At 38.6% G+C, this 25,762-nt stretch overlaps 1 protein-coding gene across 2 annotated transcripts in view; it reads right to left on the reverse strand.

Annotated features, from left to right (window-relative positions):
• The window catches only part of DNAH17 (dynein axonemal heavy chain 17), a 224,254-nt gene that overhangs the window by 51,798 nt on the left and 146,694 nt on the right, over positions 1 to 25,762 (reverse strand). For both annotated transcript variants that reach the window (XM_020966020.2, XM_078155824.1), the window contains 9 exons: positions 23,645 to 23,747; positions 22,226 to 22,373; positions 21,749 to 21,840; positions 17,602 to 17,763; positions 14,474 to 14,638; positions 14,117 to 14,308; positions 11,541 to 11,807; positions 7,939 to 8,100; positions 6,200 to 6,433 (listed from right to left, as the gene is read on the reverse strand). In XM_020966020.2, coding sequence (XP_020821679.1) covers positions 6,200 to 6,433; positions 7,939 to 8,100; positions 11,541 to 11,807; positions 14,117 to 14,308; positions 14,474 to 14,638; positions 17,602 to 17,763; positions 21,749 to 21,840; positions 22,226 to 22,373; positions 23,645 to 23,747 — 1,525 coding nt within the window. The remainder of the gene's footprint in view (positions 1 to 6,199; positions 6,434 to 7,938; positions 8,101 to 11,540; positions 11,808 to 14,116; positions 14,309 to 14,473; positions 14,639 to 17,601; positions 17,764 to 21,748; positions 21,841 to 22,225; positions 22,374 to 23,644; positions 23,748 to 25,762) is intronic.

Consider the following 25,762-nt stretch of genomic DNA (forward strand, 5'->3'; position numbering starts at 1 on the left):
GCCTAGCCTTAAATCCATTAACATACATCCTGAAATAACTAAGGATGGTTTTCAAATTAATATGGGTGATATCAAGCTATATGGCTCCACAGAAGATGAAATTAAATAGCTCCCCTATCACATGGAATTTTTCTCCAATAATAACAAGGTGTCTTTTGCACTCAGTAAGTATAACATTCTTAATGTATGCCAAAGAAAGATAGAGGCTGATGCATTCCAGCTTGAATCCAGAGGTCACACTGAACCATGGATGGAGGTAATAACTATAAGTGCCTTGGTCTCCTCCAGGCAAGACACATTGAGTGCAAAAAATGTCAAGGAGCAGGCTATAGCTGAATACATTAAAAGACTTACTGGCATTCTAAAATCAAAGCTGAATGAGAACACATTTAAAGCAATTCACAACCGGGCAATCTCAATTTTAAGGTATACTTTTAGAATTATAAAATAGACCAAAATGGATTTGGAAAGTCCCCTAATGAAACCTACACAATAGTCATAAAATCAATATTAGTAAAACACAGCTGCCACTAGGTAGCTCAGTGGATAGAGGACTGGGCCCATAGTCAGGAAGACCTGAGTTCAAATATGGCCTCAGATACTTACAAGTTGTGTGACCCTGGGCAAGTCACTTAACCCCAATTGCCTAAAAATTTGCCTCAGTTTCCTCAACTGTGAAATGGGGATAATATCTTACAGAGTTGATGGATCAAATGAGGTAATAATTGAAAAGTGCTTAGCACAGTGCCTGGCACATAGCAAGGGCTACACAAATTTTAGCATTATTAAAATATGGTCCACTATAAGGCAGCTATAGAAAGATGAACACTTCCACTTGAAAAAGGAGAAAGATTAATTCACATGCTTATTGCAAATGAAAAATAGGTCAAAAATCTATAGAATTTTAAAAAATAAATAGACATTACTGCATCGAACAATTATAAAAGTTAACAATAGGCACACATAATTGGATTTCTCTTATATGATAAAAAATTATTTCTGGATGGAGTTCATCAAACAACTATAAACCAGGAGCAGAATCAAAAAGCTTGCTATGGGTGAACCTCATGAACTTGGCCCACAATATGCCAACAAAGAAGCATCAGAAATATGGCTATTGGGCAGCTTTTTACATGGAAACAAAGGGGTTTACAGTAGTCTTTCAAAACCAGGTCATTTCTACCAGAAGCTTTAAAGGTAGTGATCAATGTAGATTATGCAAGGAAATAGCAGAAGAAAGCGTCACATATCACCACAGACTGGAAAAGTTGAACATCTACCAAATACCTATTAAGAAATGACCTGGTAGCCCTCACTCTGAGAGACAACAAATACTACAAAGATGGGTCTCAAAATATCTTGGAGAAGTCAATCAATAAATTGTACTGGAATGAAACCATTATCACAGACCAAACTGTTACCTACAATCACAAAGACATAATAATGATTCATAAAACCTTAAGAACAAGGTTTTCAATAGATGTTACTATTGCAAATACTCATAATTTCCAAGCTCTGTGGAAAATAAATCTTTCAAAGGATAGAAACCTGGCTGGGAAGATCAAATTCACATGGAGACAAGATGAGAGACATATCATGTCTCTCATCCTGTCTTCTACTGGAGTTGTACCAAGAATGCTTTCATTGAACCTACGGTGGATGACTTTACACCCTAATATTTTTATTCAGCCACAAACAGTAGTCATTTTAATCACTTATATCTATAGTCCACAGAACATGAATATAAAGCAAAATAGGTTAATTATCTGTCCTAGGACTGTTTCTTTCTGAATCTCATCAAAGAAGATGAGAATGAAATTACAATAATAAAATTAATAATTAGTGTAGACTCTTTTGGGGTATCCCCTTCCTTGGCGCTCACAGTTGTAGTTTGGTTTTCTCTGGGGGCATGATTACCTTGGATTCTACATCCACACACCTAAAAAATAATTTACAAGCTCCCTCCAGGGCACTTACCTTTAACAGTCACACAGTTGACACAAATGCTTCAAAGCAAAGGTATTTACTAAGAAGGCATAGTAAGAACAGTAGCTACAAAACACTATCCCCATTAACGTGAATTTCATTCTCTCACAGCCACACATAGCATAGGTGAAAATAGTGGCAATACACACAGGTCTCACTTTACATAAGTGGACCATTCTGCAGACCTTTTTATAGAGTATTTTTTATTACTTTTAATTACTTTTTATGAAGTAATTTTTACATAATGCCAATTGGTCCTTACCCACCCTCTTCACTTACTCTATGTAACAAAGGCATATACAAAATACCTTTACCCAAGTCATAAAATGTACTAAAATGCAGACATATAAAAGAGTATATCGTGATAATAGACAGAATTATGAAATGAAAATTAAAGTTGATGAAAAAGTATGCACAGTACTGTACAATAAAGTTAACGTAGGTGTGCAGTACATTGCCCCTTCTCTACCAACTGCACCTAGCCTTTATCACTGGTGATTGGCTGTGCAACTTTTTTTCTGACGCTACTGAAAGATTTTTGGACAGTGGCTCTCTCTTTTTTTTTCCCTTGTATAGCTGATGGCAAGCATTATTATCCTTAACTAGTTTTCGAACTTTTAAAAATCTTGAAGCATTTGGATCCATCTTTTCAACATTCACTCAAATGATGAAATGCTTCTGCTGACTGTTTCACTGCGAAGCTTTTTGGTTCGACCTCAGCTTCTGAGGTTTTCCTTTCTTTGGCAATCTTTGCAGCTAGCAGCTCAGTCAGATCCTCACTCAACAATGAGACTCAACTCCAGATCATTCTCACCCACTTCTAGCTCCAATTCTCATGCTTATTTTGCAATCTTGTTACTCACTTCTTTGAACTTTTCATTTTTGTCAAATCCATGAAAACTGGAATTGTAGGCACACTTTTTTCCCACGATCTCTTCATACATGTTTATGTTACATCTTCCCATGCTTTAGCAATATTCCAGATTGCATGGTAAATATTATAGGACTTCCAAAAATCTCTCAATGTCAAATCTTATCTGTAATCCAAAGCTGCAATTGCCCGGGCAAATGTAGTGCATAAATAATACCCCTTGAAATCACAATCACTTCCTGATCCATAGGCTGTAATAATAAGGTAGTGTTAGGGAATAGGTGGATCACTTTTTTATTCATTTATTTCCATTTATTTATTTATTTATTTATTTATTTTTGGTGAGGCAATTGGGGTTAAGTGACTTACCCAGAGTCAAACAGCCAGTAAGTGTTATGTGTCTGAGGCCGGATTTGAACTCAGCTCCTCCTGACTCCAGGGCCAGTGCTCTATCCACTGCACCACCTAGCTGCCCCACTTTTTTATTTTCATTAAAATCATCCAGATGGGGAGGGTGACCTGGGGCATTAGCCAAAACAAGTAGAACCTTGAAAGGAACACCATTAGTGCATATAAATCATTGTTCAGAGATGATAAGGGTTATCCAGGCCTTAGGGATGAGTGGAATGATGCACAGATAGCAAAATAATGCACAGGTATGCCTTGCTGATTCCTTTCAATGCTCTGGGATTTTCTGAGTGGTGTGCAACATCAGGCTTTAATTTGCAAATCCCAGATGCATTATCTTCAAGCAGAAGAGTAACTCTTATTTTTTAATTTATGCCCTGGCATAGTTTTTTTCTCCTTCCTTGAGATGTAGTTTTGAGATGACATTTTTTGATGGCATTCAGTTTGATCTACATTAAAGATTTGCTCTGGCAAGTAAGGACCTTCATCTTTTATTATTTTTTTTGCAGAAACTCTGGGAACTTCTTTGCTGATTCAATATCTGCACTAGCAGCCTCTCTTGACATTTGTACATTATAAAATCCTGCACAATTTTTAAATCACACAAAACTGCTTGCTATGGATACTTGTGTTCCTTCAGATTTTTTACCTTTACATCTTCAAAGAGGCTAATAGTTAATAGTTTCTCCATCTGTAGAATAGTGCGTTCTCTTCATCTGGATAGATAAGTCGACTTCATGTGAGCATGGCGTTTTGGGTGATCCTCCTTCACTATGGACATGATCCACACTCGACACCACGAGACCAAGTTCATGTGCTATTGATGACAATTTTTATCCTCCTTCATATTTTCTAATTATTTTTACTTTCATTTCCAAGTCTCTTGGCTTATACTTACAAAATGATTCACTTTTCCCTTCGAGAGAGCATGTTTGCTGCCAGCCATGGTGAAAATATAAGGATAACTATTGAACTCAGGAAGAGTATCATTCACTGTCTGCAGACAGACAGGAACTGACTTAGAGATACTTCTCAGCTTCCCACCAACATTTACACTGTCTGCATCATACAGCATCTGCTTTGCATAAGGAATTTTCATTATTATTATTATTATTATTATTATTATTATTATTATTATTATTATTACTTTTGGAATGAGGATTTATTTTAGAATTCTTTAGGTAAAGTTGCATTTGTGTGATTCGAATTTGCATGATGCAAATCTTGCCTCTAGCCCTGAGGAGCCCTAATGCCCTTTGTCTTTTTGTGGTGTCCTCATGTTGCTCCCCTGAGGATAGAACATCTCTTCTGGGCAAGGAAGCTCATAGAGATTTCTTGAGCTTCCTCCTTTGTGCTCCTCAATTCCAAAATGCAAGGGTTAATTATCCCTTGAATTTATAGCTGGCTCTCTTCTCTGCTACCAGGGATCACAGTTCTCAGAGCTGCCTCAGTTGATAATCTTTGGTCCCTTTTTGGGAGTAGCTATGATCTAAACAGCTTTATGGCCAATAAGGAGATAAAAATCTCTCCCACCCAACCTCCACTGTCCTTTGGTGGAAGTGCAAGAGAAAAGGCGATGCAGGATCCCCTTTCAGCATTAGATTCTTCTTCCATAGCTTACTTTCTTCTTATTTAAGTGGGTTACATTTATTAATCTCTCTTATCTTGACTATCTCCACAGCTAGAAAACTAACTTTTTAAAGGCTACCTTGATGTGACCAATCTTCAGAGAGTCAAAAGCAAGCTGCCCTCCAATCCATTAAGGGGTTACACTTCATAAAGGGTGGTAATCATATTTGTACTTTGTTTAACATAACCTGGTGGTAGAAGTGGTGGTCTCTGTAATTTCAACTAGGCTGCAGGGACACGAACCAATTGATCAAGGTTGTCCAATTCCCACTCCCTCCCTACCACTAATACAATTATAGATTTGTTTGTGGAAACAGAGAAGATTTTGATGGCAATTCAGGGCCAGGTCATAGATCTAGAGCTGGAACATACCTCAGACACCATCCAATCCAATCCTTTCGTTTTATATACTAGGATACTGAAGCAAGGGAAAATAGGTGACTCATTGAAGGTCACATAGGTAGGATTTTAATCCAGGTCACTGCCACTGGCCACTGCAGAAGGGTTACACTTAAGAAGACTGGGTTTAATAGTCAGTGCAGATTATGCGAGGATACAATGGATAAAATGTGGCACTTCACTAAAGGTTATAAATATTGAGCATCTACTGAATACCTTTCAAGATATAATCTAGTGACTCAAATTATACACCAGAAGCTCACTATCTTTCATAGACTGACAGACGGCTAATCCTTATATTACCTATATAGACCTCAAAGTGTCCCAAAGAACGTAATCAACAAATTGTACCAGACCCAAACTACTGGAGTACAATTGTACTGGATACCAAACTACTACCCACAATTGCCAGGACATAACATTAATTCATAAAAACTTAAGAAGAAAGTTTTTAATAGATATTTCCATCCCAAGTACTCCCCAAGCTATACAGATGAAAAACTTTCAAAATATCAATACCTGTAAGAGGTAATTAAAGATAAAGGGGAACAGGATGTTTTATGTCATTTACTCCTGGATATATATCAAGGATATTTTTAGGGAGCCTATGGGGGATGAGTTTATATCCTATGATACTTTTATTCAACTACTAAAAAAACCAAGCATTTTATCCACCTGTCCATAGAACACTGAATATATAATAGCAGGACAGCAAATTCTCCTAGGACTATTTCTATCTGAACTCCCATCAAAAAAGATGAGAACAAAATAAGAAGAAAAATGAGTGGAAAGACCAAATGAGGAGAAAGCCACAGAGCTCTCATGAAAACCTGGGTCAAATATCTGGAACCTGAGGAACATGCTTTGCCTAGAAAATATTAGTATCTCAAATTCCTGGTGTCCTACCTGAGAAGCAGTACTCTGAAGCTTCATCAAACCATTTTCCAACCTGTCAATTTTGGCAATGAGCTCCTTCCTTTTCTTAGCCAGTAGATTCTGATACAGTTTGATCAGCTCCAGAAAGGTCTTGGGGGTTGTGTAGTTATACCGTCTTTCAGTAGTCAGGTAGACTTTGGACATCTCATTAACAGTTGTATGCACATAGCTCATGAAAAGGCTGATGGAGTCTTTGACTTCTTTCTACAAAAAATAAGACATAGCATTATCCATAATTAACCAGAATTACCATTTCCTAGGTCTGATTCTCCCTTCCATGCTCCCTGTGTACCTCCTCTACCCTCTCCCTTGATGTGTGTAGGGGAAGGGAATCTGCTCACTTCTGCCATAATCCAAGCTCTCGTTTGTATGGTGAAGGTCAACTCCTTAGGTGGGCACAGCACCACAGTGCATGTCCATCCATTCGGTGGATTCAGGAAAGTCTGGGCATAAAAGCTGGAAAGGGTGCCTCAAAGCATCATGTGTGAGCAAGCTCTTTTGCCCCACTCCGGCACTTTTGACGTCTATGTACCAGGACAAAGCCTAACTGGAACAATTCCACATGCAATGCCTGACCTGATACATGGAAAAGGTATCAGCAAGCCCTTCTACTTGCAGCATTCTTTGGGTTGTGTGACTTTGCAGCTGTTGTCTAACATAGACTAGCTCCTTTTCAGAGGGAGGCAAAATTGGCCTCATTCCCCCTTAAAAATGACTTGCCATGCTTATAATATAACTGGAAGGGACCTTTGAGATGGCACTGTCTGATCCCCAGATGGGAGAAATGATTTGCCCAATGTCACAGAAGTACCAAAGCTCATATTGACAAGTCCTCAAACAATAGTTCCAGAGTTCTTTCTACTATATCACGCAGTTGTTCCAAGCAACCTGTCCTGACTTCATCTAAAGCAGTGATTCCTAGGTCTACTTGTACAGCACTCCAGGTTGCCATAATCATTTCAAGAACTATTATATAGTTCTCCAGAAATTATCTTAATAAAATTTGTATACACACACACACACACACACACACACACACACACACTGTGCCACGTAACACTTTTAGGAGGAGAGTATCATGAAACCAAGTCAAGGATACAGTGATTCTCAACCTTTATTTGCAGTTGAGATATAAATCTAGTCATCCAGCATCATATTGGCAAGTAAATCCAATTCAATTCAATATTTGAATCCAATTGAATTTAATTACTGCACAAAGTCTATATGTAAGGTACTGTTATATTAGAGATAGAAAAACAAAACAAGGATCTTACTTGAGGGGAAGCAAAGTGTCGTATTCAATACCTTAGATTTTTTTTAATCTATGAAAAAATTTAGTTTAGGACTAATTCTAACTCAATGACAATAGCATATTTGTCCCAAATTAATAACATGTGGCCTTCTTGGGCAACACATTTTGTGTCCAGGATATGTCATGGTTTAATGATGACTTCCAGACAGACAATTAATGCAAATAAGTGAAAGCGAGTATCCTCCTCTTCAGTGAAAATTGAAAGTAGAACAAAAATTAGGATGGTTGTTGTATTGTGTTATCCTCACAGTGATAGTCTTGCTGCTAAAGACAAAGCGACGAATAACTTGTGAAGATAGAATAGTACATGCAGATCACATTGTCTCTGATCCAGCAGATGCTTTGCAACTGATGTAAGACATGGTGACAGGCAAAACCAACGAGTCGATTTGCTAACCTCAATTCCCTCTGTTTCTGTCAAGAATCTAGCACTGACAGATACCAAGGCATCTTCAGGCCATTCATGGAACCAGTTGATAGCTGTACAGTTGACCACAGCTGGGAATTTTCGGGCTCGCACCCGAAGTGTGGAGCCCACAGGAGAGAAACACAGGATAACCTAGATGGACAACACAGATAAAATGGATTCAACTGAGTAAACAACAAATCATTATCAGTTTTTCAAAAACCTCTTTAGAGAGAAAAAGAGCAGACATGGATTGCTGTGTATGATAATGACAATGGACACCAGTCTTCATTTTGCATTAGAGACACATCTGTGAAATCAGACAAGTTTCACTGATGCTTTTGCGTGTGGTGGAATGAAGTTATAAACCTAAACCACCATTTTGGTGGCAGAAACATTTAACCTTTGACTGAAGAGGGCATGGGCAATAGAGAGGGAGCTGTCTACCAATGGATCAAAGGGGATGAGGAAGAATCTTGAGAAAGTAGGGGAATGGGATCAGAGTTCCCACCAGAGTCACAAGAATACTTTTGGAGGGTGTGGACTGAGTAGCAATGTGCTTAGCCCTTGGAAACTTAGTATCCTAGCCTTAGAATTTTCTCAACTTCCTTTGAGAAGGTTGATCATATTATTCCTATGAGATGACCCATTCATTCAATAAACATATATTAAGTACCTACTATATGGAAGGCACTGTTTCATTCCAGTGATACAGAGACAAAATGAAAAAAAAAAAAAGACCTGCTTACATTCTGTTTATCATAGAAGAATTATATTCTATTTATCAAGTACCCATTGTGTACAATATACTATGGTTGTGGTTTCCCTTCCCTTACTCTATTTTAGTTTCCAAACATAGTTTGGAATTCTAGCTTAATTTGTGTCATCAACATTAAAAAATTAATAATGTTGAATGTTCAGACCCTTCTGAGTCCTACGGGTCGTAAGGCACATATAAAGTGTGGGGGTTTTTTTCTGGTGCTTGAATATCTTTAACAAGTCATGTCAGTTAACAGCATAAAAAACTGTTGTTATTTAGGTCTCCACATGGATGTAGTATTATTCTATTCTGCTAGTATTATATTATTGTCCACATAGATACAGCACCCCCTCTAGAATGCACTCCAACTTGCACTAATGGATCAGGTCTTCTGGACAAGTCTACACCAGGCTGAAGGTACTCTGTGAATCTGCAATCCTAATACAGGCCCTCTCCAATGGATTTATCTTTAGTAATTAGCCAGTTGACATAATTACATCAAAGCAAAATCATTTACTAAAATGGCATAGTAAGCTGCAAACAATTCTCAATAAACCTGAAGCACCCTCTTCTACAACCACATAGTATCAGTGGGAAAGAAGAGGCATGCACACATCTGAAGTTCCCTAGAATAAAGGCCTGCACACAGGGAATGTACAACTCACAACTCCAGTGTTATAGGACCCAGATTTATTTTTCTCTTCTTACAGTGTCCTTACACTGTGCCTCCTAAGAAAAGTGTCTCTGCTGGGCAGGTTGTCCCTTCTCCACTTTGGCTGTATTCTATAGCTTTCTGCTCCAGCACCCTACTGCCTACACACATGTCCATGTTTCCCCTGTCCTTAAAAAAAAAAACTCACTTAATTCCTCTATCCTCACTAGCTATGGCCTCCTCTCTCTCTTCCCTTTTGTGGCTAAATTTAAGAAGGCCAGCTATAATAGAAGGCCTCCCCTTCCTTTCCTTTTACTCTTTTCTTAACTCCCTACAGTCTGGTTTCTAACCTTATCATTCAACCCAAACTACTCTTTCCTAAGTTACTGTTGTGGTTGTTGTTCAGTCATTAAGTTGTGTCAGACTCTTCATGATCCCATGGGCCATAGCACAACCAGGCCCTTCTATATTCCACTATCTCTGGAAGTCTGTCAAAGTTCATGTTCATTGTTTCCATGACACTATCTATCCATCTCATACTCTGCTGTCCCCTTTTCCTATTGTCTTCAATCTTTCCCAGCATCAGGGGCTTTCCCAATGAGTCCTGTCTTCTCCTTATGTGGCCAAAGTATTTAAGCTTCAGCTTCAGCATTTGACCTTCCAGTGAATAGCCTGAATTAATTTGAGTTTTGATAGATTTGATCTTCTTGTCCATGGGACTCTCAAAATCTTCTCCAAAGTTACTAATGCTCTCTTAATTGCCAACTCTAGTGGAGTTTTCTCAATCTTCATCCTTCTTGAGCTCTCTATAGCTTTTGACACTGTCAATCACCCTCTTTTCCTGGATGCCGTGTTTTCTTTGGGTTTTTTTGTTTGTTTGTTTGTTTGTGATACTCCTTTCTATCCTCCAACCAGTCTGACCACTTATTAATCTCCTATGTTGGATCTTCACTCAGGTCATACTCAGTAGATAAGGGTGTCCCTCAGAGTCTTGTCCTCGGCCTTCTTCTCATATCCATCTATACTATTTCACTTGGTGATCTCATCAGCTTCCATGGATTCAATTATCATTATATGCTGATGATTTTCAGATCTACTTATCCAATCCTAATCTCTCTGCTGTCTTGCATCTCCAGCTGTCTATTGGACATCTCAAACTGGATGTCCTTTAAACATCAGTAGGTCCAAAACTAGATTCATCTTTCCTCTCAAAACCTTTTTTTCCCCTTAATTTCCTTCTAACTAATGAAGGTACAACCCTCCATCCAGTCCCCCAGGATAGGTATCACCCTTGACTTCTCACTCTTTTTTTTTCTCTCACTCTTTCTTGACACTCCCCACTGCACCCCTGAATATCCAACCTATGGCCAATGCCTATTTTACCTTTGGAATATTTTGTGAATATACCCCCTTCTCTTGTCTAACACTGCTACTGCTCTTGTGCAAGCCCTCATCACTTCATACTCAGACCAGGTTTCTCTGCCACAAGTCTCTCCCCACTTCAGTCCATCTTCCACTCAGCTGTCTCACTTTTTTCTCCCTAAAGTATAGGTCTGACCATGTGACCCTAAGTAGAGGCTCAGTAAACTCTAGTGGATATGACCTCTAGGATCATATATAAAACTCTCTATTTGGTGTTCAGATCTTTTCATGACTTGTCCCCCTTTCCAGTCTTCTTTTTAAAAATTCTCCTTTCCAGTCTACTTACATGTTGCTTACTCCCATGTACTCTGCAATCTGGGGTAGCTAGCTGGCACAGTGGGTTGGATGCTGGTCCTGGAGTCAGGAAGACTCATTTTTGTGAGTTCAAATCTGGCCTTAGACCCTAAGCTGAGTGACCCTGGGCAAGTCACCTCATCCTGTTTGCCTCAATTTCCTTATCTATAAAATGATCTGGAGAAGAAATGGCAAACCACTGCAGTATCGTTACCAAGAAAACTCCAAATAGGGTCATGAGGAGTCAGACACGAATGAAACAACTGAGCAGCAAAACAATAATAATTTTGAAATCCAGTTGAGACATCTATGTGGAAATCAACTCCTTCCCCCAACTATACACAATTTAAATTCATTAAAAGCAAGATAGAAACCTACCCACTGAACAAATGTGTAAAAAAATAGAAAACAACATGTCACCAATTCCAACTGTCAATGGACATGCAGAATTCAAGGGATTTCTACCTTGAGCTGTCGGCGTACTTTATCAATGAAAAATTTCCAACAATTTTCCTGTGTATCTGGAATGCCAAGACCTTTTATTTGTGGTCTCATAGAAGTGATGATGTTCTCTATTTCATCATCCTGAAAGAGGCCTGGGATCTCTCCTGATGCCAGCAAGTCATTGATCAATACCAGGAATTGCTCTTCAGCCACCTGGGAGTCAGTCATTAGGAATACCGTGGGCACGTTCTTCACTGCAGATTTTATGTACTGAGCAGCCAGATCCAACTAGAATAAATGACAGAGACAACAGACAATTTGACAATAACTTTCCCACTGAGAAATTTCGATTCTAAAGTTTCATTATAGCTGAATTTTTCTTCTCCAGGGAGTCTTTAAAGTGAGAGTAGGCATACATATCTATATTCTGGCAAAACATAAGGAGATGATAATTTTTCCATACAAAGAAAAACAGCAGCAAGTGTTAGGTTGATTTGGGAATAAGACGTACTCTAAGCTAGCTCCGTGCAAAGCTAAATAAGATTCTGGGAGAATTAGCAGTTAGCTAATATGTAGAATTTAGCCTGGATGGCTGTCTTGAACCAATTCCAATAAAGAGGGAGGGAGGCACTGTAGGCAGGTGAAGACAGTAATGAAATGGAAGAAAAGACAGCAGAATTAATTAACACCTTAGTCACTATCTCTCTGAGTCTCATACATTGTTAATCTATAAAATGGGGTAGTAGCTGCCTGCTATTATCTCTCTCGAGCTATGCCACCAGCACCTTAAATTCACCATGTTCTAAACTGAATTTATGACTACAACTACTAACATTTACATATTGCTTTAAAATTTGCAAAGTGTTTTACAAATGTTATCTCATTTGAGCCTACCAGTAATTCCTGTGATTAAATGAATGAATGAAAAATATTTATTAAGTATTTACTATGTGCAAAGTGCTGGGCATACAAACAGACAAACTGAAATAGTTCCTGCTCTCAAGGAGATCACGCTCTAGTTGGGGAGACAATACTCACAGGAATGTGTTGGAGAGACCCAGGAGTACTTAGGGGGCATCAGCAGGTCAGAGGGCAGGGCCTAGGGGTTAGAGGCTGGAGTGGCAAAAAGATGATAAAGTCTGATAGTCCTTTATTTTTACCAGGATGACTGTAGATGGTGACTCCTTACTCATCCAAGTGGTATGAACAGTCATATCTACTCTTTAGGAGGGCAATCCTGGATCCTCAGCTTTTCTTTGATTGTGTAGACACTGAAAACATTTGTCTCTACCTGTCTGCCATGTTGATTCTGAAGGAGGGGTAGGGTGGCGTCTTATTTTTCATAGTATGTCCTTTTACAACATGATCTTTTAATTCTTAAATAGCAAAGTGAATGGCATCTTACAGTACAAGTGTGGCCACTGCATGTTAAACTTTGAACTGGTTAACTAAGGCTAATTTAAGTATGGCTCACAATACTGCTCCACCTTGTCTGTGCCTTTGTTTAGGTGGGAACTTCTTTCCTTTCAGTGTGTGTGTGTGTGTGTGTGTGTGTGTGTGTGTGTGTGTGTGTGTGTGTGTGTGTGTGTGTGTGTGTAATTTTTTAAAAAGGCAATTGCTGTCTAGGACTCCCATCTTAGAGTTGGGTATTCAATAGACACTAATTGGGGAGTGTGGTGATCTCTGTAAGTTACAACAGAGGTATACTTAATGCATATAGAGTTACAAATACATGGTTGTTCATCAGTGAAAATATACAAATAATCATCTATCCAAAGGAAACAGAGACAAATGTTGTCAGCGTCCACACAATCAAAGAAGAGCTGAGGATCCAGCATTATTTTGAAGAATATGATACAAGAAACATAACCATTTCTGATGACAAGGACACTGCGAGATTTTCTTTGGTATGGTTTATATTTACTTATCAGACTACACATTGTATACCCTCTTCTTTCTCCCTTCTCTAAAAGAATGTGATTTCCTTGAGGGCAGGGATTGTCTTTGTTTTTTGGTTTTTTTGTTTTTTGTCTTTGTATCTCTGATGCCTAACACAGTGGTTTGCATATGGTAGGCATTTAATAAAGGCTTATTGAGATTCAATTGAATTAATTTATGTGAGCTGACTGTCCTAAATTAACTGCCTATTGCAATATTCTATTTAGACATGTCTGTCTAGGTATAGACCCTAGTTATAATGTTTCCAGTTTCCTATCTTTCAGAAAACCCTAGCTAAAGTCTGTACATTAGTGCCTTTCAGATTCTCTATTCTTTTGTTTCTCTATACTTTTTTTTTTTTAGCAGCAGCAAGGCATAGGGCAAAGAGCGTAGGGCATGGAATCATAAGTCCTAGGTTGGAGTTCCAATTTGAACACTCAGCATCAATCTGACCTTGTGCAATTTACTTAATCTCTTATCCTCAGTTTTATCAGTCATAAAATGAGAATTGTGAAGGGGAAAGTTCTTTGTTAGCATGAAAGCTCTCAGTATATAGGAGTTGTTACTATCAGTTATTTTTCTTATCTTGCTTTGTCAAAATTAGATTTTCCCTAAAATCTAGCCACAAGAAGTAGTTTGACAAAAAAGTTGTTTCTTACCTTCAGATCTGGGATTGCATATCCCTTCTTCAGGGTGATCTGAAATACATCCAGGGCACTAATAAATGCAGCCAAGCGGGAAAGACTTTGCTTTCCACTGCCTCCTACTCCCACCAGCAAGGCATTCCCTCGGGGAGACTCTAAGATGCGATTAATTTTACAAACATGAGCCACCGCATCTTCAAATAGCACCTAAAGAGTCCAGAAATATTAAGATATTTCATAATAACATAATTATTCATCTCCATAAACCAAACCATGTCAAAATAAAAAACCAAGAACTACATTTGCAAATTGTGAAGCGAGAAATCAGTATTTCCAAATAATGGTTTATGCTTCCCACGGATTCCCACTCACCAAATTCATGATTGCGTTAACTTCATTATAGCTTTCTAAAGCTTCCACTAGTAGCTTATTCAGATTTGCCACATTAGTTACAGGGCAATATTTAGGGTCTCCAATCCCTTGGGCAAAGTGGCAGTAGATATTTGGTTTGGCAAATAGAACGTTGTCACCAAATTCCTATACATGGAGAAGAGAATGTTAGAGGATATGCATAGTAAGTTAGGTGTGCAATATCAATCTCACATAGTGGGAGCACCTCCACAAAGAAGGACTAAGAACCCCGATAAGACCTGGCCACAAGGCAGAATTTCCAGGGGCTCAGGTCACAACAGCATCTTCCTCCCACCTCTCAAAGGGTAAGTCACCCACAAGTTCTTAGGCAAATAAATTGTTAATTTCTTAGTGGAGTTATCTTACCCTGTCCACTCATCAGTGATGAGCTTTCAGTAAAATAGGAAACGTGGTAAGAAAAGCCAGGAGCACAACAGGATATGTTCCTGTTGTACAGACATATAGAATAGGAATTTTGGAGGGACGGGCATAGAATATTTTTCATTTCACTGGGGCCTAACCTAATGCCACAAATTAATAAATATTTGTTGCACTGGTTTAGGGATTTTCCAACTTGATTACGGGACAGATTTTACATGAATATTTATCTAGTGCTTGCTAATCATGGATTTTCTTAGTTGTTAGCTATGAGATCTTAGAAAAAGTACTTATCAACAACTCTGAGCCTTATTTTCTATAAAATGGGGATTGTGAATATCTGCCCTGTCTATTTTACAGGCTCGTTATGAGGAATAAACAAGATTATGATTTTGAAAGCACCTTCTAAGTTCTAAAGAGAAATGTACATAGTAGGAGTCATCCTTATTATCAACATAAGTAATATTGAAAATAACTCTAAAAAAAAAATAACTCTAGGCCTCCACGAACATTCTCCTCTGAGGCTCTTTGTGGCATGAAGCTAACCCTAGGTTCTTGAAGGCTGTTCCAGCACAGTACAAATTTTGGCAGGTTCTGCCCAAGCTTGAAAACCTGTGAGTTCAGGTCCAGTGACAAATCACCTATCTCTTAGTCTAAGGAGTGGCCTAGCCAAGTTCAAAAAGGTTCATTACCAGGTTGGCTGCAGGGAGATGACATTTTTGTCCACTGCAGTTCTAAAAGACTAAGTCACAGAGAAATTAAGATTTCACAGAGAATTGGAGTAACTTTGGAAGCCATCTACTCTAACTCATACAAAAGGAATCCCCACCATAACATGCCCAACAAATGGCCATCTAGCCTTGGCACAAAGATTGCCAAAGAGGAGGGAAACATCCTTCCTCTTAAGGGAAGTCATTCCACTTTTGCATTACTCTAAATTATTAAGAAGCTTTCTGACATGAGACCTAAATTGCACTTTTTATCCATTGCTCATGGTTCTGCCCTCAGGCAACAACCATTTATTAAGCATCTACTCTGTACAAAGTGGGCAGATAAGCATCTCAGAGGATAGGGTACCAGGTTTGGAGTCAGGAAGACTCCTCTTTGTGAGTTTGAAGTTGGCCTCAAACACCAATCAGCTGTGTGACCCCGGGCAAGTCACTTAACCCTGTTCGCCTCAGTTTCCTCACCTATAAAATGAGCTGGAGAAGGAAATGGCAAACCACTCCAGTATCTTTGCTAAAAACAAAAAAAACAAAAAACCTCAAATAGGGTCATGAAGAGTCAGACATGACCGAAAAATGACTGAACGACAACAAAAATGTACCAGGTACTGTGCTAAGTACAAGCAAATCTAATCCTGTCTCCTAATCCTGCCTTCACATGATAGCCCTTCAAATACTTGAAGACAATTGTCATGTCTCCCCTGAGATTTCTCTTCTCTAGGCTAAACTCCCCTAATTTCTTCAACTGGTCATGGCCCAGAAATGAACACAGAACTCTACTAGAGATCTGCAAAGGGACCTGTAAACCAACTGCTGTAAACTATCTCTCTTAATGAAAGCCACAGTTGCATTAGCTTTTTTAGCAGCTACTTCACGTAGGGGCTCATATTGAACTTGCTTTACATTAAAATCCCAAGATATTTTTCAGAACTATTGGTGTCTAATTATGCCTGCCCCAACCTTTATCTGTGAATCTGATTTTTGTGTGTGTGCTCAAATAAAAGACTTCACATTTATCCCTTTTGCATTTCCTCTTATTAGATTTAGATCTTATTAGATCTAGCCTGTCAAGATCCTTTTAGATCTGGACTCAATCATCTATTGTGTCAGCCATCCCTCCCAGCTTTCTGCATCTTCAAGTTTGATGGGCATGCCATCTATACTATTATCCAGATCACCAATAAAAATATTAAAACAGCATAGGACCAAGCATAGATCACTGGCCTATACCACGGTGGAACTTTTACCACACTGACTCCAGTCATCCAGCTGGTTCTGAATACATCTTTTTATATTCTGACCTAATCTATCTTTTCCACAATAATACTACGAATTACTTTACCAAAAACTTTGCTAAAGTATAAATAACCTATACCAAAGTGTTCCCTTCATCTGTTGGTTTGGTATTTCTGCCAAAAAAGGAAATGACATTATCTGGTATGTCTTGTTCTTGATGAAGCTATGCTGATTCTTGAAAATCCTCTCTTCCCTTTCTAAGAGATGTTGAACAACCATTTTCTAATGGTCCATTCTAGAACATTTGCAAGAATGGAAGATAAGTTCAATTTTTTGGCAGGCCCCATTTTCTTTCCCTTTTTGAAAACTGGGACATTTGCTTTTCTCCGACGTTAAGGTATATGTCTCATATTTTCCACAATGACTGACAGTGCTTAGCAATCATGTCTGTCTGTTTTTTCATTAAACAAAGTGCTGGTGCCCAGATGTAGTTCATCTGGGTCAGATGACTAGAATTCTTCATGGGCCTTTCAGTGTTTTCTTAATATCTCCTTACTTGTCTCAGGTACCCAGAAAAACTTCTCATTTATATTCACACCTGTTTCCTAAAGACATTTACTGGGACCCACCAGGACTTTACTGAATATACTCAAACTGCAGGAGACCCAGAACCAGCCAGCCCACTTAGAAGCCACACAGGTCTGGCATGACACTCTAGGTTGAGCAACGAAAGCCAGTGCTATAACTTACCTCAAAGTATTTCTTGGTCGAAGTTACAGTGAGTTTATATAACAGGATTTTGTCTTTATCTTCAATAAGCTTGTCCCCATATACCCGTTCAGCTTCATGTAGCCATAGCCGTATGAGGTCAACAGGGGTTCTGAGGATTTCTGCTGTAGAAAACAAGAGTCCCTGCCAAGAACAAACTAGTCATTGTGGGATTCTTGGCCTTGAGAGAGAAGCAAATTAAGATATGCAGTTCATCGATCAGAGGTCTAAATCTGGGAGAGTCCTCAGAGGCTATCCAGTTCAAACGCTTGATTACATGAAGAAACTGAAGCCCAGGGAGGGAAAATGTTTTGCGCTGATCACACAGACATTACATATTAGAGACAGGATTTGAACCCATATAGAATATAATTCTCTTTTGTTGTTGTTCTGCTGTGGATATGGAAATGCTCTTTTGGGGAGTATTCAGAATAAAAAAAAAATTCAAAAGATCATGTTTATTGCCTGACCAACATAGTGGCGTTACAACCATCACTCCATTTGCACATTGTGGAGACCAGATAGTGATAGAGAGAACATTATACAGAGCAGATAGTGCAAGTATTATATCATCCTTATTTGATATAAGAGAAAAAAGACTCAGGGGTGGGGTTGGTACAACACACAGAAGTAGGAAAAACATAATCATTTCTCAATTTAGAAAGGTTTTTTTTTTAATAGTAAATACTGGTCTTCAGGACTAGCCATGGGATATTCACCCACTGTTCTTAGACTCTTTCTTGTTTCAACGTCTTCTTTCTGGTCTTGGCCTTGATATTAATTTAGTTCTCATTCTACTGTCATAGACTCTACTAAGCAAAGCTGCCATTTTTAGCCCTCCAGATCTTGCTCCTCTAGCCTGTGACCTGGAGTAGCACACAGATCCAGAATTGGAAGGGACCTCAGATGGCATCAAATAAAACCCTCCAATTTTACAGATGAGGAAAAATGAGGCCTAGAGAGGTTAATAGACTTGCCCACACAACAAGGTCAGAAACAGGATTTGAACTCTGGTCTACTGATTCCACAGCCAATGTACTTTCAACTATACTACTCCAGGAGACTAGGACCTAAATAGGTTATTTACCTCTCACTGTCAGTCTTGAGATACTTCATCTTCAAGCCCCTGGTAAAGGCTCTCCTAAACCCCAAGTCTCAACTTCTCATAAGAAATAGTTCTTCCCTCTTGGTGCCAAAGTTACCACCCCATAAGTTTTGGGTTTGTGTCACTTTATTTTTCCTCAGGAAGTCTCCAAGCTCTGACTCCACTGGAACCTATAACTCCTCTCACTTTGCTTCTGCTGAAAAATCAGCCCTAGGTGCCAGATCTTTAGGCCAATTCTGTGCTCAATAGCCTAGTCATTTCTTCTACTAATGTTGGTTCTATCCTACACTGAGTACTTCTGAGCCAAGGCTCCTCTCTGGATGACTGCTTCCCCAGATCATCCTGTTCTCTAGTTCTGAATTAATTTACCCGGGGACCTTCATTATTTCCTTGGCTTTCCATTACTGGCCAAGCTATGTGAACAATCATATGGAGCATGGACATTTTTTTAATCTTCAACTAGGGATCCAGTGACCTACTTATTTCTAGGTAATGGCTCATGGCCCTGACATGGGTACCTATTCTAGGGAATAGATCCCAAAACATACACCTTCTACCATAATTACAAATAAGAATACATAGGTATCTCACAATATCAACACATTCTCAACTCCTTCCCCTCACAAAAAATGAATCAGAATCATTTCATCATAGACTAAAAAGAAGTCAAATGCCTTACCCATAGTCACATGGCTAGTAAGTGTCAGAGCTGTAACTCATTCCCAGGGCTTCTGCCTCCCAAGTCTAGGGTTCCCCCTCTACCCCACTATATCACATCATGTCTCTTAATGAATAAATCTGGGAGACTTTCCCTGTAAGTCTGAGTTAAAGATATCATCAAAAGGAAGAGCAAAAAATTAGAAAGGAAAGAGTTAACTGAAAGAAAACAAATCTTTGCTAGTTTCTCTGATAAAGATATGATATTCAGGATATACAGAGAACCAATTCAAATATGTAAGAAAATAAGCCACTTCCCAATAAATAAATAGACAAAAGATGTAAACAGGATATCCTCAAAAGAAGAAAAGCAAAAATGCTCCAAAATACTAAGCCAATTCAAATAACTGAGATTTTACCTCACATTCATCAACCTGTCAAAAAAGACGAAGGGAAAAATGACAATTGTTGGAGAAGATATGGGAGAACACACTAATGTTTGTTGATGGAGCTATGAATTTGTCAAATTTTCCTTTCTATAAAGCAATTTTGATATCTCACAAATCACTACATTGTGCTTAGCCTTTGATGTAGTGATAGCACCACTAGGCTTATTTCCTGAAGAATTAAAACAAAGAGGGAAAAGAATCATGCAAAAATATTTATAGGAGTACTTTTTGTTGCAGCAAAATGGAAACTAAGAGGTTGCCCATCAGTTATGGAGTGACTGAATAAATTATGGCATGTGGTTATATTGGAATATTACTGAATGACAAAAGGGAAAAAACATGTGAGGAGTTGTAGGAACTGAGTTAGAAAAAAGTGAGCAGAGCCAGGACAACACTTACATAATAACTATAACGCTGTAATGAAAAACAATGTTGAAAGACATAAGAACTCTGATCAATATAGGACCAACCATGTTTCCAGAGGAATGATGATGAAAGATGCTTTCCATCTGTTGACAGAGGTGATAGACTGGGGTGAAAAACGAGACATCCATTTCTGAACATGGCTGACATATACATTTGTTTTGCTTAACTACGCTTATTGGTTATAAGGGAGAATTTTTTTTTTTAATTAGGAGGAGAGGATGATGTAGAGGAGATGATTTGCTGGTGTTCAGTCATTTCAGGCATGTCTGACTCTCTGTGACGCCATTTTTGGGGTTCTCTTGGCAAACATACATACATGGTTTTTCATTTCTTTCTCCAGCTCCTTTTTCAGATGAGGAACATGAGCAAAAAGGGTTAAGTGACTTGCCCAGGGTCACACAGCTTGTAAGTGTCTGAGGCCAGATTTGAACTCATAAAGATGAATCTTCCTGATTCCAAGCCCAGTACTCTATCTACTGCACCATCTAGCTGCCCAGGGGAGATGATAGTGATGCAAAAAAGACAAGGAAATCAATAAAGTGTTTAAAAGAACACATAGAAGCAAGTTCAAAAGGAAACACAAACAAGCAAAACAGCTTTGGAACTAATGTGCTCAATGGAGTGAGTACTTTAGAATGACAAGACAGAGATTCACAGGTTGACATAACATTCCCCATCTCCCACTCTTTGATAGGGAATTACTCATATTTGCCAGTGTTTATCAACTTCAGAATAGCAAAAAATACTTTATTGAAGAAAAAAGATTTCATCAGAGACAAGGAGGAGAATATTGAATATGCAATTGAAAAGAGGTATGACTTCCTTAGGGTAGGGAATGACTTGTGTGGGAACACCCTCCACCAATCCGTCTTTGACTTAGTGGATAAGTTCTAGGTTGTTGCTTGAGGTTCGGAGAAGAGAATGACTCTTCCAGTGTCAGATACCTAGTAAGTGTCAGAGGTGGGATTCGAATCCAGGTCTTTCTGACTCTTATTTACTATCCAAAAGAAGGACAGTGTAGTATCGTGGAGAGAGTATTGGATCTGGAATCAGGAAGACCTTTATTAGAATCCTGCCTTATGTACTTCTTAGTGGTCTGACATTGGGCATGGTCTGTAACCTTCTTGAGCCACAGTTTCATCTGTAAAATGGGAATGATGATAATACCTCTTCACAGGGTTGTTGGGAGGATCAAATGAGATAATGTATATTAAGGTTTGTAAACCTTAAATTACTATATAAGGGTATGCTATATTAAAATTAACAAAAAATTATAATTAGTCTTGCACCACACTGCTTCAGTGAGTGCCATGAAGATGAAAAGAAAGCAAGACTAGGTGAATAAAAGGCCTTGCTTTCTATATAAGTTCCTCTCTTCCACAGACTATGTTTCTGCTCCCATTGAAGGAGAACCAGAGGGTACTGATAAAAACAGGGATTTGGGCTGAGAGGTGGTAGGAGTGCCACAGAAATAAAAAAAAAAAACCCGTACCTGGAAAATGTTGGAGAGGTCCCTGAGGTTGAAGACATAATGAAACTTAATGGCCGTAGGAAGAAAGGTTGATGAGATTTTCTGATGCAAGGCTATTATAGGAAAAATACACACATTGATTCTTCTATGGGCTTAATGGTCTCAGGAAGTGTAGAACTTAAAACAATGTTTCCAAAGCAAATGGACTATGAAATAGTGACAATTTAGGTTAGAAATTTGCAGAGCTGAACAGAGACGAAGTTTGCTTCTCTGTTGACATGTAAATCACTTCTATATACTGAATTTCCTATACTCTACCCTCCCACTGAAGCAATTGAATTTCATAATATCTCCTGTTGAAACATAGCATCCTTTAAACATATTGATTTAAATATATAAATAAAATATTTACTAGGGGAAAAGATGAAGAAGCCATCAGCCTCCATAAAATAGTAGCTTTTATAAATACTAAAGTGGATGTGGATAGTTTCAACTTACCAAGTGCTGAGGTGACCAGCTGGACACTAATTTTCTGAACCACGATGGGGACAGATCGATAGGATAAATGCTGTGCCAAGATTGTGCTATAAATTGCCATCAGAGCATCTTGTCCAGGGAAACTCACAGCAAACACACAAAAGTGTCTCTACATCAAGGCAAAACAAAACAAAACAAAAAGTTCACAGATGTCCTCAGACCTATCTTCTCTGATTACAGGGAGTGCTGAAGACCAAATTCTCCAGAAAGCAAGAAGCCTCTCTACTGCCCATCTTCACTTGGATTTGAACAGAGTGGGGGATTTCCTAACCGAGGAAGCATCCAGCATCTTCATGACAGGGATTGGCAAGGAATTCTCTGAGGATCCCTAACCAACATGAAGACTCGAGATGGGGAGTGGGTGGCCTCTCCTATGCGATGCTAGGAAAGGGTGGTAACTGGAGTGGTCCCACTGGGGGGAAAGTTAAAGGGCAACTACAGTACTTTCTTAGTGTTTGTGCCTGTTCTCCTCTGCTCAGTCTCCTTCCATCCACAGCACTTCTTCCCTTTTCTGGGTCTACCGACTCTGGGGTGAGTCTCTCCACTGGCAGCTTGTATAAAAAGCCTGTCTAGCTAGGGTCACAGTGTCTAGGCTGGGTTTTCTACCTCTATCCTTATTTGTCCCAGCTGGGAAAAAAAAAAAGAAAGTAAGCTAGTTAACTGGTTAGCCTTGGTGAGTTGGAGAATTTTCTGGAAAATTATAGTGAATTCTCTCAAAGACTGAATAAGAGGACACAGGCTTAAGCTACGCTATAAAGAAGTTAGACAAACAACAACAAGGAATTTACTTTTCAGGGTGAAACACTGAAATGGCCTTTTAATTTCATTTCATGAAAGTAAAGAAGCATACATCTGATGGTTTTACCTACAGATGAGGTGGTCTCTCTCTTACCATTCCTTTCCCCATGATAAATTCCTCAGTTATGTGGCTCTAACCTTCCAAATGAAACCAGAACCATAGCAGAGTAATTGGAGCAAATGCACCAAAAATTTAAGGAGTCTAAAATTTCCAGAAAAACAGCAGCAGAGAAACAACTGAGTTTAGCAATTGTTTAGTATAAATAACTAGTTAAAAAATTGAAAGCTCCCTCTAGTGGCTGTACCTCAGGTGAGCTACTCCCTGTCCTGCTTATTCAATTGCACTCTTCCCCATCTTCATTTCTGCTCCCCTCTCTCCTTAAGAATTTGACAATGCATTTTGTGCCCTTTAACTTGGGAACAAAAATGGCTAGTTAGAACTCTGCTCCCAACACAAACCTCTTTTCCTCACAGAAAAGGGAATTGGAATCAAACACCCCCACTTTGCTATCCTACACACACAACACACACAGACACACACTTTATTAATGCAGAAATCATCTGCTCTTTCTCCTTGCTCACCTGAAGTCTGGAGTCAATGGTGAAGGAGCCAGAAGTGGGATTCATGCAGGCTACATACTGACAGTTGTGAATGTCCTTCAGTGTCAGCTTCTGTCTGTCATACCTGCATAAGGAGAAAACATGTCTCAGGTCAATTAGCCACAAAATCAAAGCCTTCCTTTCCCCTTTGGTCACTTCAAGAAATACTTAATATGTCAGGGTTGATGTGATTAGCAGAAATAGCCTATTTCTCTCTGTCTTCCCAGGAATAACAATTGACATTTGTCTCCATGAGTTTTACAAGGCACTTTACATGCATCATTTTTGTATAAATATCCCCACTTGATAGATGAGGAAAATGAGTTTCAAAGAGTTTAAATGATTTGTCCAGCATCACACAGCTAGTAAATGTCAGAAGCAGGATCTCAACCTGGTCTTCCTGCCTCCAATTTTAACACTAGCCAATATACCATACTGCCTCTAAATTTAAATGATTTTGCGGGGGGAAACAAATGTGTACATGTGTATGGGGTGGAAGGGAACCTTAGAGAAAGATAAGCCAGGTTTGAAAATACAGGCTCAGCAGATTTTCAGTTGTTAGCCACCAGGCAGGGATTCCAAGGCCCCAGGTCACTGTTGCTCTTTCCACACTTCTGCAACTGCTAAGGACAATTGCTGTACAGTCGTTTCAGTCCTGTCCGACTCTTTGTGACCCCATTTGGGGTTTTCTTGGCAAAGATACTGGAGTAGTTTCTCCAGCTCATTTTACAGATGAGAAAACTGAGGTAAACAGGTTAAGTGATTTGCCCAGGATCACATAGCTAGCAAGTGTCTGAGGCCAAATTCAAACTCAGGAAGATGAGTATTCCTGACTCCAAGCCCAACACTCTATCCACTAAGCCACCCAGCTGCCCAGTAGGTATATCTGATACTCTCCCAACAAATATGTTTATTCATTGATTCATTAAAAAAATTTTTTTTTAATTCATTTTTTAAAAGACGTTATCATTTGTATTATTTTTCTCTCATGTCTGGAAAGAGGAATGGATAGCAGATTGGATTAAACACCAGAATCAAACAATATGTTGTTTATAGGAGACACACTTGAAACAGAAAGACATACACAGAATTAAAATTAAGGATTGGAACAAAATCTATTATGCTTCAGCTGAAGTAAAAAAGGTAGGAGTAGCAATCATGAACTCAAAGCAAAAACAAAAGTAGAGTCAATTAAAAACTACATTATGCTAAAAGGTAACATAGACAATGAAGTAATGTCAACATTTTTACAGCAAGTTTCTCTGATGAAGGCTTTATTTTTCAAATATAAATTGAATATAGAACTGAGTCAAATTTATAAAAAATAAAAGCTATTCCCCAATTGATAAATGGTCAAAGGATATGAACAAGAAGTTTTCAGAAGAAGAAATCAAAGCTATCTATAGTCATATGAAAAATGCTCCAAATCGCTATTAATTACAGAGAGATGCAAATAAAACAACTCTAAGGTACCACCTAACACCTATCAGAAATTACAAATGCTGGAGGGGATGAGGGGGAAAATAAGTACACTAATGAACTTCTGGTAGAGTAGGTCCAATCATTCTGGAGAACAATTAGGAATGACACCCAAAAGGCTACATAAAACTATGCATACCCTTTGATTCAGCAATACCACTACTAGGTCTGTATTCCAAAGAGGTTAAAAAGAAAGGAAAAGGACTTATATGTACAAAAAATATTCATAGCAGCTCTTTTTGTGGTAGCAAAGAATTGGAAATTAAGGGGATGTTCATCATGGGGAATACCATGACAACAATCTGTCTTTACATAAATAAATACTTCTGTAGAATCATTTGTTTGCCAGAGTGTACCCTTTCAATAAATGGCTCTAATGAGTTTCAGTTTCTTAGGAAGGGGTGGCAAAGTCCTAACAGTAGCATATAGGCATATGCCTCTGTACCTCCCTCACTATGGATTCTGGAAATCTTGGGATAATGATATTGAATCATCATTAAGAGATTTGAATCTCTACTGCCATGATTAGAGGAATTTTCTGTGAAAGGAGTAAGAGGGATAGATCTATCTATCTATCTATCTATCTATCTATCTATCTATCTATCTATTTATCTATCTTTT

Source organism: Phascolarctos cinereus, unplaced genomic scaffold, assembly GCF_003287225.1.
Source record: "Phascolarctos cinereus isolate Bilbo 61053 unplaced genomic scaffold, phaCin_HiC Scaffold_5;HRSCAF=322, whole genome shotgun sequence".
Taxonomy (NCBI): domain Eukaryota; kingdom Metazoa; phylum Chordata; class Mammalia; order Diprotodontia; family Phascolarctidae; genus Phascolarctos; species Phascolarctos cinereus.